The sequence below is a fragment of the Anolis carolinensis genome, chromosome 5, assembly GCF_035594765.1.
Source record: "Anolis carolinensis isolate JA03-04 chromosome 5, rAnoCar3.1.pri, whole genome shotgun sequence".
In the NCBI taxonomy this organism is placed as follows: Eukaryota; Metazoa; Chordata; class Lepidosauria; order Squamata; family Dactyloidae; genus Anolis; species Anolis carolinensis.
The window spans coordinates 201,142,284-201,156,392 of record NC_085845.1 but is presented as its reverse complement, the minus strand read 5'-3'; the positions used below and the strand labels follow the sequence as shown (position 1 = coordinate 201,156,392).

At 42.5% G+C, this 14,109-nt stretch overlaps 1 protein-coding gene and 1 long non-coding RNA gene across 2 annotated transcripts in view; one reads left to right on the top strand and one right to left on the bottom strand.

The window, feature by feature from the left end:
• LOC134299684 (uncharacterized) overlaps window positions 1-8,865 on the top strand; it is a 25,134-nt gene extending 16,269 nt beyond the window's left edge. Inside the window, exon 2 of the long non-coding RNA XR_010006947.1 lies at window positions 8,587-8,865. This is a non-coding gene — a long non-coding RNA (uncharacterized LOC134299684). The remainder of the gene's footprint in view (window positions 1-8,586) is intronic.
• The window catches only part of tubal3 (tubulin alpha like 3), a 20,670-nt gene extending 6,561 nt beyond the window's left edge, over window positions 1-14,109 (bottom strand). The window contains exons 1-2 of the mRNA XM_008122639.3: window positions 13,971-14,109; window positions 4,514-4,757 (exon numbers count right to left, since the gene is read on the bottom strand). Of these exons, the coding sequence (XP_008120846.1) occupies window positions 4,514-4,757; window positions 13,971-13,973 (247 nt within the window). The 5' untranslated portion in view covers window positions 13,974-14,109. The remainder of the gene's footprint in view (window positions 1-4,513; window positions 4,758-13,970) is intronic.

The window sequence follows — 14,109 nt, the reverse complement described above, 5'->3', positions numbered from 1 at the left end:
CTGCAGGTTTGAATTGGGGGAGCGGAGAGAGCCCCCACTGTTAGCCCCAGCTTCTGCCAACCCAGAAGTTCAAAAACATGCAAATGTGAGTGCATCAATAGGTACTGCTCTGGCGGGAAGGTAACGCCGCTCCATGTAGTCATCCCACATGACCTTGGAGGAGTCTATGGACAACGCTGGCTCTTCGGCTTAGAAATGGAGATGAGCACCAATACTCTGAGTCAGACATGACTGGACTTAATGTCAGGGGAAAACGTTTACCCTTTACCTTAACTACCACCAGTTCCTCAATACTTTATTTCCCATACCACCATATTTTGCCACAGCAACGCGTGGCCGGGCACAGCTAGTCTATATATATAAAAGAGTGATGGCATCACGGCAATTCACAAAACAACAAAAGTACAGGCCCCCCAACCTCAAAATTTGACAACACAACCCATCATCCATGCCTCAAGGTTGATACAACAAAAAGAAAAGAAAAATAAAGTCCTAATTAGAAGGAGAGCAATAATTGTTTTTTATCCAATTGCTGCCAGTTTAGGGGGCTAATCTCTGCCCACTTGGTCGCCTAGCAACCAGCCTGTCAGCAAAGGGACAGCCAGGGTTCAGTTAGGGGACAGGCAGATTTAGGCCTAATTTAGGCTTCTTCCACAGATTATCTAATTTGCACTGGATTATATGGCAGTGTAGACTCAAGGCCCTTCCACACAGCTATATAACCCATTTATAATCTTATATTATCTGCTTTGCACTGGATTATCCTGACTCCACACTGCCATGTAATCCACTTCAGTGTGCATTTTATACAGCTGTGAAGAAGGAGCCTCATCTAATCCACTTTTAAACAGATAATATAAGATTATCAATATACAGTAGACTCTCACTTATCCAACATAAACAGGCCGGCAGGATAAGTGAATATGTTGGATAAAAAGAAGGGATTCAGGAAAAGCCGATTAAACAAATTAAGCACCAAAACATCATATTATACAACAAATTTGACAGAAAAAGTAGTTCCATGCGCAGTAATGCTATGTAGTAATTACAGTAGAGTCTCACTTATCCAACACTCGCTTATCCAACGATCTGGATTATCCAACGCATTTTTGTAGTCAATGCTTTCATTGATATTTTAGTGCTAAATTCATAAATACAGCAATTACTACATAGCATTACTGTGTATTGAACTACTTTTTCTGCCAAATTTGTTGTCTAACATGATGTTTTGTGCTTAATTTGTAAAATCATAACTTAATTTAATGTTTAATAGGGTTATCCTTAATCCCTCCTTATTATCCAACATATTCGCTTATCCAACGTTCTGCCAGCCCGTTTATGTTGGATAAGTGAGACTCTACTGTACTGTATTTACAAATTTACCACTACAATATCACAATGAATTTAAAACACTGACTACAAAAACATTGATTATGAAAAGGCAGACTGCGTTGGATAATCCAGAACATTGTATAAGCGAATCTTGGATAAGTGAGATTCTACTTTAATATGAAATAATTACTGGGATAGAATAATGCAGAACAATATAATCTCTAAAACCAGGACAGTAAATAAACAGGGGAATTCCACACAGGAAACAATCGGGGCCAGCTAACACCTCCCAACAAAGGATTCCCATCATCAAAGTCTTGAAAATCCTCTGTTTTCTCAGGGCCACAGACAGTAGAAGCACATAAAATATAGCAAACAACGCCACTCTGAAAACAAGGGAATTCCAGACAAGAAACAATCAGGGCCAGCTAACACCTCCCAACAAAAAATTCACTCATGGAGGAAACAGCCAGGTTTTAAAGCTGCAAGGCCATTACATCCTAATCATTTTGCCTAATTGCAGCATTCATACTTGCCTCCAACAGACAAAAAAAACCAATCAGAAATATTGTATATTCACAACCTTTAGGAAACAATATCCCCTGATGGCGCAGCGTGTTAAAGTGCTGAGCTGCTGAACTTCTGGACCGAAAGGCCGCAGGTTTGAATTGGGGGAGCGGAGAGAGCCCCCACTGTTAGCCCCAGCTTCTGCCAACCCAGAAGTTCAAAAACATGCAAATGTGAGTGCATCAATAGGTACTGCTCCAGCGGGAGGGTAACGCCCCTCCATGCAGTCATCCCACATGACCTTGGAGGAGTCTATGGACAACGCCGGCTCTTCGGCTTAGAAATGGAGATGAGCACCAACCGCCAAAGTCAGACATGACTGGGCTTAATGTCAGGGAAACCTTTACCCTTGACCTTCACTACCACCAATTCCTCAATACTTTATCTCCCATACCACCAGACTTCGCCACAGCAACGCGTGGCCGGGCACAGCTAGTATATATATAAATGGAACAACTCAAGAGGAAAATACAACCTGGTACAAAGGGGCATCTCAACTAGAATAAAAATATACTGATGTTTACATTTCATACAACTAAGAGTACTTGTTCCCTTGCTAACATAATAGATCCAACCACTCCAAACAAAACATATTAACTCGGGGATTCTAGTCCTAAGAAGAATGGGTTCGGGTGTGTTTACAGAATAGTGAGAGGAGACTTGGTGGCTCCATGAACTTCCTAGCTTTTTCTTGGGCAAGGAATATTCAGAGGTGGCTTTGCCAATGCCTTCTTCTGAAATACAGTTTGCATTGTTCGATATGCCTTAGCAATCCCTCTGCGCTTTGGGAAGGTTGTTCTTTTTGGACTGTCCTTCCCAAAATGTTGCAAGGTAGAATCCCATAGCCAGGTTCAATCTAAAAACAAACCTTTCCCCTATAACAGTGGTTCTCAAACTTAGGTGTTTTGGACTTCAACTCCCAGTGAACTTGGCCAAAAAGTTGTAGGAGATGTAGTCCAAAATACCTGGATGGCCAACAGTTGGGAAACCACTGCTCTAGAAGTTCTAGCTTTCAACATTTTGGGAACAGGGACCAAGAAAAGAGCCGAACTTGTGATAGTTTTTCTCCTAGAGTTCTAGATTTCTCCTCCATGTCTTTTTCTAATGACAATGAGCTGACTTGCTCAAAGTAGGTTTCCATGGATCAGTGGTTCTCAACGTTTGGGTCTCCAGGTATTTTGGCTTACAACTCCCAGAAATTCCAGCTGGTTTACCAGTTGTTTGGAATTCTTGGAGTTGAAGGACAAAACATCTGGGGACCCACAGGTTGAGAACCACTACTGTAAGACAATTACCTTCAATGGGTCCTGGCCCAGGCAGAAAAGTCAGTCTCGTGAGAGATGCAAAAAGCAAAGTTTATTGTTATCACAGCTATGATAAGGCAAACAGTCGTACACACCCTAAAGGTCTGTACCATGCAACGTGTGTCGCAGTTAACAAAGAATATATATCTTGGCTTATCTAAAATTGACCAATGGCTGAGGGTCTTCCTCACCTTCCACACCTACTTTGGCATAAGTGGTACCTGTGACCGCACTTGTTGATTTCAAGCTGACTTTTGGTCTTGGAACTTTCTGGAGAAAGGTACCAGCTCACAAGAACAGAGGGGCATATGCAGAGGCAAAGCCACAGAGGCAAAAGTTTACTATTTTCTGGCTTAAGGTCCCTTCACTACCATGGATGGATGGATGGATGGGGACATGAAACCTAGCTCATAAAGTCCTACTCCAACACTCAAACCATTTCAACATGTTGGATTCAGCAACTGATTGCAACGTGTGTCGCAGTTAAGAATACATATCTTAGCTTATCTAAAACTGACCAATGGCTGAGGGCCTTCCTCACCTTCCACACCTACTTTGGCATAAGTGGTACCTGTGACTGCACTTGTTGATTTCAAACTAACATTTGGTCTTGGAACTTTCTGGAGAAAGGCACCAGCTCACAAGAACAGAGGAGCATATGCAGAGGCAAAGCCACAGAGGCAAAAGTTTACTATTTTCTGGCTTAAGGTTCCTTCACTACCATGGATGAATAGATGGATGGGGACTTGAAACCTAGCTCACAAAGTCCTACTCCAACACTAAAACCATTTCAACATGTTGGATTCAGCAACTGATTGCAACGTGTGTCGCAGTTAACAAAGAATATATATCTTGGCTTATCTAAAATTGACCAATGGCTGAGGGCCTTCCACACCTACTTTGGCATAAGAGGTACCTGTGACCTCACTTGTTGATTTCAAGCTGACTTTTGGTCTTGGAACTTTCTGGAGAAAGGCACCAGCTCACAAGAAGGGAGGGGCATATGCAGAGGCAAAGCCACAGAGGCAAAAGTTTACTATTTTCTGGCTTAAGGTCCCTTCACTACCATGGATGGATGGATAGATGGATGGATGGATAGATGGATGGATGGAGGGATGGATAGAGGGGTGGATAGAGGGATGGATGGATGGATGGGTAGATGGATGGATGGATGGATAGCTGGATAGATGATGGATGGCTGGATAGATGGATGGACGGGGACTTGAAGCCTAGCTCCCAAAGTCCTACTCCAACACTCAAACCATTTCAACAAGTTGGCTTCGGCAACTAATTGCTGTTAACAACATTACCAATCACAGTTGGCTCCAGGTCAATGAACACAGCCCTCGGGACATGCTTCCCAGATGAAGTCTCGCAGAAGAACGTTTCAAAGGAGGCATCTGCCTGTTCGGCTTCGGGCAGGATCTTCTGCACCACTTGATTCCCCGGGATGGTCCCATCCGCTTGGATCCCATGTTCCAGGCAATACAGCTCCCAGCAAGCATTCCCGATCTGGACCCCGGCTTGGCCAATATGGATGGACAGACACTCCCTCTGGAAAGGAAAGCGAGACAGGCAGATCTTTAGCAGGTGTAAACACTTCCCCTCAAAAGTATGTGGAGAAATACAGTTCTTATGGACATGTGTTCACAGCACAGTCTTCTGTAGAGATGTGATCCTAGGACAGGCATGGGCAAACTTTGTCCCTCCAGGTGTTTTGGACTTCAACTCCCACAATTCCTAACAGCCTACTATGGATCTCATCATTACAATCCAACCAGAGAAATATATTGGGCTGGGTAAACTCTTGATAAAAAGAAATGGCAAATATGATCTAAAGCCACAGAAGAGTTAAAGTAGAAATTTAATAGTATCTCATGGTTCCAATATGCACAAATAAAAGAGCAATATGCCAAATTGGATTTAATGAACCAGATAGCATATGGGACAAAATCATTTTGACAAAGAAGACAATCTCAAAGATTTATAATATACTACTGGAATGCTCGACGGAGATGGAAGAAATTAAGAATTGTATGGTCAAATGGGCTAGGAATATTAGTCACCCAATAAAATTCACAGAATGGGAACTAATTTGGAACAAAAAACAAATACACTTATACTTCAGACTTAAAAGAAAATTGGCTTAAAATGTTCCACCTCTAGTTCATGACCCCCAAAAAATTAGGATTGATGTATAAAAATTATGACAATAAATGCTGGAAATGCAAGGCACATGAAGGCTCCTTCTACCATATTTGGTGGACTTGGGAGAAAACCAAAAAATAATGGAAAACAATTCATGAAGAGACACAAATTATTCAAAATAAGAAATTTCCAATAAAACCAGAATATTATCTATTAGGAATTACTGACGCAGAGATGAATTTTGATAAAAATGATGATACTAAGGCTGTTCAACTCTGATTAGATCATTATTCTCATATTCTTCAATGTAAATGTTCTTACGTATCCTTTTAATAATAATAGAGTACGATAAATGTAATAATAATATCAGAGTGAAATAATAAATGTATTAATAATAATAAAAACAGAGTAAAATAAATGTAATAGTAACATAATAAATGTAATATCATCAGTAAAAATAGAGAAAAATAATAAATGTACCATATATACTCGAGTATAAGCCGACTAGGACCCTCACTCAAGTATAAGCCGAGGGGGGCTTTTTCAGTCCTAAAAAAGGGCTGAAAAACTAGGCGTATCCTCCAGTATATACAGTAATTAGGCTGCATCCCTAGTAGCCTAGTGTCCAGACCAAATCCAAGTCCTAGTCTTCTGCTTTGGTCAGACCTCACCTGGAATAACCATCTGTCAGGAGTGTTTGGATGGTGTCTTCCTGCCCGGCAGATTGAGCTTGGTCTACATGTTCCTGGGATTTCTTTCAACTTTCATGATTCAGATTAATTCTGCTGCACGAAAAGGCCCGCTGCCATTCACCTGTCCTGAAGTTATTGCTTTCGACATCTCCAATTCACCTCTTCTTTGAGAGGAGTGAGTCATTGAAAAGCCTTGGTTTGGAGCCCGGAATTTCTCGGCGAGAGGAGACCCCTCGGGAACAGGTGGAAACCCCATTAAATTGCCCGGCATATTTGAGATACCACAACCGTGACACAAGCACAGTTGGAAAGAGGCTTTTTCTTTTTGCATGCAAGCGAGAGGCGGCTGCAGGAGACTCCTCTTGCGTCCATCTCACCACTACCCGCTTCTTTGGCAGATGTGATTCAGGAGGAAGGACGCAACAGCTGTCTACGCAGCATCGGTGGAGCAGGCACTGATTTTGGGAATCGATTCCCAAGTTTCCAAGACACCGAGCCTGGAAAAGCTTCGCTTTTTAGACTACAGCATCATCTTAACAGTAGCCAAACCAACTGGGATGCTTTGGACATGGCAAGATATCTGACAAAGTCCAAAGTGGAGAACAAACTAGACACTGCAGCAGGGGTCCCCAAACTAAGGCCATGATTGTATAATGTACTAGCTGTGCCCGGCCACGCGTTGCTGTTAAAAATTGTTGTGTAATTTTTATTTGACGTTCTTTGCATTTTTTAAATTAATTTTATTGTAAGTTATATTTTTATTTATTATATTTTTTGTAGTATTTTTAGTTATTTTCTGTTATTATAGTATTTTATTGTATTATTTTTTAGTGTTTTTTACTATTTTTTATTGGGTTGCTAGGAGACCAAGTTGGAGGAGCTTAGCCTTCTAACTGGCAGCAATTGGATAAAAGCAATTATTCCTCTCTCTCTAATTAGGACTTTATTTTTCTTTTCTTTTTGTTGTATCAACCTAGAGGCGTGGATGATGGGTTGTGTTGTCAAATTTCGAGGTTGGGGGGCCTGTAGTTTTGTTGTTTTGTGGGTCGCCGTGATGCCATCACTCTTTTATATATATAGATTGCATTACATTATAATATATATTATGTATATATATTGCATACACAAGTAACATTATAATATTATCACTGTTACATGTAGATACAATATATTAATTATTTATTATTGTAAATTATATTGTATATTATATACAATATTATACACACACACACACACACACACACACACACAAAATCAGGCCTGTAGTGAGGGGGGGGGGTTTAGGGGTTCAACCCCCCCCCCCCCGAAATTTTTCAAGTTATAAAAAAAATCTCGTTTACTCATGAATTTTAACTGGTTAACCAAATCGCCATGCTAAGTCTATGAGATGCAAAACATTAAGAGTCTCTCCAGGCACTATCTCAAGCAGATATTGACAGGTTTGTAGCGGGGAGGGGTATGTGCTAGGGATTCAACCCCCCCCCCCCCCGAAATTTTCAAAACCCCTCCCGAAATTTTTTTCTGGCTACAGCCCTGCACACAATACTGTATTACAGTAGAGTCTCACTTATCCAAGCTAAACGGGCCGGCAGAAGCTTGGATAAGCGAATAACTTGGATAATAAGGAGGGATTAAGGAAAAGCCTATTAAACATCAAATTAGGTCATGATTTTACAAATTAAGCACCAAAACATCATGTTAGACAACAAATTTCACAGAAAAAGTAGTTAATTACTAGCAGTAATGTTATGTTGTAATTACTGTATTTACGAATTTAGCACCAACATATCATGATGTATTGAAAACATTGACTACAAAAATGACTTGGATTATCCAGAGGCTTGGATAAGCGAGGCTTGGATAAGTGAGACTCTACTGTATAACCATAGCATGTTACTGGGGCAGGGGCCACTATGTAGCCATAGTGTTTCAAGTGCAATCAAAATACTATAGCTGGGGGAATGTGAAAGAGATCACACAGTTGTTACTTTGTTGTTATGTGCTTCCACGTTGTTTCCAATTGAGGGAAACCAATGCTATTAATTCAGAGGAGGTTTGTTTTCGAGGCTGAGAGAGGGTAACTCGCCAAGGATCGCCCAGTGTGTTTCCATGGCTGGGTTGGGATTTGAACCCTATTCTGCAGAACCACAGAATCCAATGTTCAAAACCAATACACGTCTTGCTGCTTGACACTGAACATGGTGTCATTGTGGAGCCAGGGCTTGAATGAGGAGGTCATTTGTCACTCCCTCCATCAGATTTCTTCCACAGAGAGAATATTGTTAACTACTGCAGTTGTAGAGTCCTATAGAAACATAGGAGCCCTGCCCTCCTTTACATTTGGCCAGTGTTGGCCTAGGACAGTAGAATACTGTCCACTGTATCCTGGGTCGGATTGAGCTCCCAACCATTTAATAGCCTAGCTCGCTGTTGACCTAAGCAGTTCGAAAGACAGTTGCATCTGTCAAGTAGGAAATTTAGATACCACTTTATGCGGGGAGGCTAATTTAACTAATTTACAACACCATAAAAAATTCTTGCAGTGTGTGCGGAAAGGAATGAGGAAGTACTCCATCAAGGACTCAGTGTCACATGTGGCCGATGAAGCAGCCGCTCCCCTGTGGCTGGAATCGAGCATACCTTCATGAAGCCAGAAGTTGGAAAATGTTAAATTGCCTCTGTGTCTATACATGCCATATGTCTAATGGCATTGAATGTTTGCCATGTATATGTACCATAGTGATCCGCCCTGAGTCCACTTCGAGATGAGAAGGGTGGAATATAAATATTGTAAATAAATAAATACCATGACATCAACTGTGTTTCTGGATTTCCCAAGCAATATTATATATCCTCATGAGCAACCTTCATTGCAATGTTTAATTAAGAACCCTTTAGCCTTACAAAAGGCCCGCTCCTCACAAAAGAAAGAACTGTTTAATGATAGCATTCACATAACTACACAATCCTAGAGTTGGAAAAGGTCAAAAAGGCCATCCAGTCCAACCTCCTACTATACAGAAATACACAATCCAAGCCCCCCTGACAGATGGCCATCCAACCTCTGTTTGAAAACCTCCAGAGAAGAAGACTCCACCAAACCCTGAAGCAGTTTATCCTGCTATTGAACAGCTCTTATCACCATGAGATCCATCTTCACATTAGGAAGAACATCCTGCCATGTGAATCCATTGCTCCGTGTCCTAGTCTTTGGAGCAGAAGAAAGCAAGCTTGCCCCGTCCTCAAATATTGACACATGGCTGTCATGTCCCATCTCAACTTCCTCTTCTCCATGCTAGACATCCTCAGCTCCCCAAGCCTCTCTTCAGATGGATTCATAGTTGACCATTTCGGTTGCCTTTCTTTGGACACGCTCCACGTGTCCATCATCTCCTTCTTAAATGGCTTTGCCCAGAACTAGACACAAGGCTATTCCAGGTAAGGTTTTGACCCAAAGCTTGTGGTCTAAGATCTCTAGATCAGGCACGGGCCAACTCCAACCCTCCATCATCCAAGTCCTCGCTTAGAAAGGAATGCTGTGGTTACTCGAAGTCAACATGGATTTCTCTAAAGCAAGTCCTGCCAGACTCATCTGATCTCTTTTTTAATAGAGTTACAAGCTTGGTAGATGCAAGGAATGCTGTGGATGGAGCAGATCTTGATTTCAGGAAGATCTTTGATAAGGTCCCACATGACTTCCCTGCAACGAAGCTAGTCGAATGTGGGCTAGTCAAGGCTACGATTAGGTGGACCCATAATTGGTTAAGCGACCGAACCCAAAGAGTGTTTCTCCCCAATGGTTCCTCCTCTTCATCCTGGAAAGAAGCGACTATTTCAGTGCCATGAAGAGGGTTCAGTCCTGGGCCCAGATCTGTTCAACATCTTCATTGATGACTTGGATGAAGGTTTAGAGGGCCTCCTTATCAAGTTTGCAGACAAGACCAAATTGGGAGGGAGAGATTTTTTTTTTCAGTGTCAGGAACAACCTGAGTTGCTTCTGGTGTGAGAGAACTGGCCATCTGCAAGGACGTTGCCCAGGGGACGCCCGGATGTTTTGATGTTTTGACCATCCTTGGGAGGGAGAGAGAATACTCCAAAATAAAGGATCAGAATTAAAAATGACCTCAACAGATGAGAGCTGGGGCCAAAGTATATATAAAAAAGTATTTCAACAAGGACAAATGTAATTCAAAATGATCTTAACAGATGAAAGAGCTGGAGCAAAACTAAAAAAATTAATTTCAACAAGGACAAATGTAAGACTCCTTTCCACACAACTGTATAAAATCCACATTGAACTGGATTACATGGCCGTGTGGACTCAGATAACCCAGTTCAAAGCAGATGTTGTGACTTAGGCAGAAGAAATGAAATACACAGATAAAGGATGGATGATGCCTGGCTCGACAACAGAATCCCATGTGAAAAAGATCATGGAGTCTTCGTAGAGAACAAGTTGAACATGAGCCAAGAATGTGATGCAGCAGCTAAAAAGGCCAATGGGATTTTGGGCTGCATCCAAAGGAGTCTAGGGTCCAGATCAGTGGTCCTCAACATGTGGGTCCCCAGGTGTTTTAGCCTACAACTCCCAGAAATACCAACCAGTTTACCAACTGTTAGGACTTCTGGGAGTTGAAGGCCAAAACATCTGGGGAGGATGAGAACCACTGGTCTAGATCAAGGGAAGTCATGCCACCTTTGTATTCTTTTGTTAGACCTCTTTACCTGGAATAATACCGTGTCCAATTCTGGCCACCACAGTTTAAAACAGATATTGACTCTAAGTTGAAAGGTGTCCAGAGGATGGTGACTTAAATGATCAAAGGTCTGGAGACCATGAATAATCCCTATGAGGAGCATCTTCAAGAACTGGGTATGTTTAGCCTGCAGAAGAGAAGATTGAGAAGAGACACGGGAGCCATTTATACATATGTGAAAGGGTGTCATAAGGAAGGGGGAACAGGCTTGTTTTCTGCTGCTTTGAAACCAGGACTAGGAGCCATGGGTTCAAATTATAGGAGAGGAGATTTCACTGAACATTAGGAAGAACTTCCTGACTGTAAGACCTGTTTAACCGTGGAACTCTCTGCCTCAAGAGTGTAATACAAGTTCCTTCCTTGGAAACTTTTAAACAGTGGCTGGATGGCCATTTCTCAGGGATACTTCAATTATGCTTTTCCTGCATGGCACAATGGGGTTTGACTAGATGGCCCACGTGGTCTCTTCCAACTCTGTGATTCTAAGACGTTGAATAGTCCTGAGCCCAGGACAGAACCCACTGGTCCCTTCTCTCCAGGATGAAGAGGAAGCCTTTGGCCTCTTCTCCCCTCCATTCCCAAATTGATATGACAATTGCTTGAATGGTCCATTTCCGCTCCCTTGGCAGCCACCTCTCCACAAAAGTCAACATTGACACTGAAATGCAACACCGCCTGAGCTCTGCGAGTGCAGAATTTCTCAGAATGAAGCAGAGAGTGTTTGAGGATCGGAACATCTGTAGAGATACTAAGGTGCTTGTTTATAAAGCCATTCCCCTCCCAACCCTGTTATAGGCCTGCAAAAGATGGACGGTCTACAGATATCACACTCAAATCCTGGAGTGATTCCATCAGCGTTGCCTCAGAAAAATCCTGCAAATCTCTTGGGAAGACACGTGGACTAATGCCAGCGTGCTGGAAGAAGCAGCAAAGACCACCAGTATTAAAGCAATGTCCTATGCCATCAACTCCGCTGGACTGAATGCCACGTTGTCCGAATGCCCGATCACCGTCTCCCAATAACTGGAGGTCAGCTGTGACCAGCAGTGCTGTGGAGTTCGAAGAGGCACAAATGGAGGGAGAAACGTGCCAAGAGGAAAGCAAGTCAAGCCAACCCTGACTGGCACCGCCTTCCACTTGGAAACCGATGTCCTTGCTGCAGGAGAACATGAGGATCAAGAATAGGTCTTTTCGGTCACCTGCAGACACACCCAAGACACCAGAAATGGAGGACCATCCATTGAACTACGAGGGATCGCCTAAGTAAGTAAGTATTCTCAATTTGCTTCTAACACGATAAATATATACATAGCAGGTGGCTATGGGAGGAGAATGAAAGAATCCATCTCCCTCTCTCCTGCGTGACTCAGTGCGAGTATCAAGAATAGGTCTCTTCAGCCACCTATGGACCCATAACCAAGACACCAGAAACGGAGGACCATCATCCTCGGCTTACGAGGGATCGCCTAAGTAAGTAAGTACAGTCCATCTTCTGACCCTTGTTTTCCTCCACCACCCAGAAGAAGACATTCCTTATGACAGGGCCAGGACACAGTCCATTGCCCAATGCGCTCCAGCGCTTGCCAAGTGCTGTGCCACCTGCTTCTTGTAGCAGCACGATTGGCATTTCTGCAATTGCATTTCTGTGTCAGATGGACGGGGCGGGGAGCTACTTTGGAATGGCCAAAGATTCCCTGCTTGGGACAGTTGTCCAGCTCACCATTCGCCAGCTCTCCAAAAAGCTGTCATGACCAGAAAAGACAAAACGTTCCTGCCCAGTTTTAGCCAGACTACAGACAAAACACGGGCTGACTTTCCATGCAAAACACTCAAGCTGATAACAAGAGAACAATGGCTCTTTGCATCCAACATTTTGCACAGAGTTCAAAAAGTCAGTCTCAGAAACAGATTTCACTGCCAGGCCTTTCTGTGAGCAAATGGATCAGCGGATCCCGATCATACCGTGTTTCCCCGAAAATAAGACAGTGTCTTATATTATTTTTTACTCCCAAAGATGCTCTAGGTCTTATTTTCAGGGGATGTCTTATTTTTCCATGAAGAAGAATGCACATTTATTGTTGAACAAAAAAATGAACATTTATTCTATACTGTACAGTAGTTGTCATCACAAACCAATATAACCAAACCAGACAAACTGTGACTTCTGTCAAAAATTTCTTGTTATTACCATTATTTCCATATACAACTGGTATGTACATTTACCATTCCTGCATGCTCTGGTGTTCTGTTCGTTGGGCATGCTTCCAAACAAAAACTTTGCTAGGTCTTACTTTCGGGGGAGGCCTTATATTTAGCAATTCAGCAAAACCTCTACTAGGTCTTATTTTTTGGGGATGTCTTATTTTAAGGGAAACAGGGTATTAGAAAGCGCTTTGCATGGGAGCAATACATTCTTTTGGGACTTTTCCCTGCCCACCCCCTTCAATAATTAGACTCATTAAGTTCATTAGCATGAATGCAAAAGGCTGGAAAGTTTCCCAGAAGTTTCAGCTAAGCGCCTTCTGGCCTGAAACTTCTGCAATATTTACCCCCCTGAAAAAAAATAAGAGGCAAGAACAAATGCTTTTCTAATTCTCTCAGCATATCAACCCATGGGATTACAGTAGACAAAGGCAATATGGCAGTTTCCTCTTATATAGGGAAGGGGGGAAAAAGTACAGTAAACTCCCACCTCCATGAGTTCCTATTTGGAGTCTGGAATAATGTAGGCGAAAGGGCAGGAAAGGGAAAAAAGAGACCCAAAGAGGTGGAGTTGGGGGAAGGAAATGGCATTTTAGAGCACATTTTCGCCCCTGAAAACCCAAGATCTCAGCTGTCAGAAACCAGAGCTGCAACTTTGCAAGAAAGCCATCTAAAAGAAATGGATGGGGAAGGAATAAATCCAAGGGTTGGGGGAGAAAGACCCTCTCTCGCTCTCTCAAGTATCCTTTTGCAGGAGGCTGCCTTGCTTTTACCTTATAAGGAGCACAGACCAGTCCAAGGCACCAAACTGCTCATCAATAAGTTGCTCAGAAAAGTTATCAGTTCAAAAGTAACTAACCAGCACACATACACACCCTAGAGGAAATCAATGCCACAAACTAGCTTTGAAATTTGCAGAAGAGAGAGGAAAAGGGGGAAAAAGGGGACACACAATGTTATAGCCTTACCATAATGATTCTGTGCTGCTTGTGTTAAAAGATTCCAGCAAAACAGCTGCTTTCCCTCCTCCCAGCAAATTTATAACCAGCAAGAACTGACTCCACCTGAAGATGAAGTCCTGTGTTCATTTAAAGAAACAGGAACGCT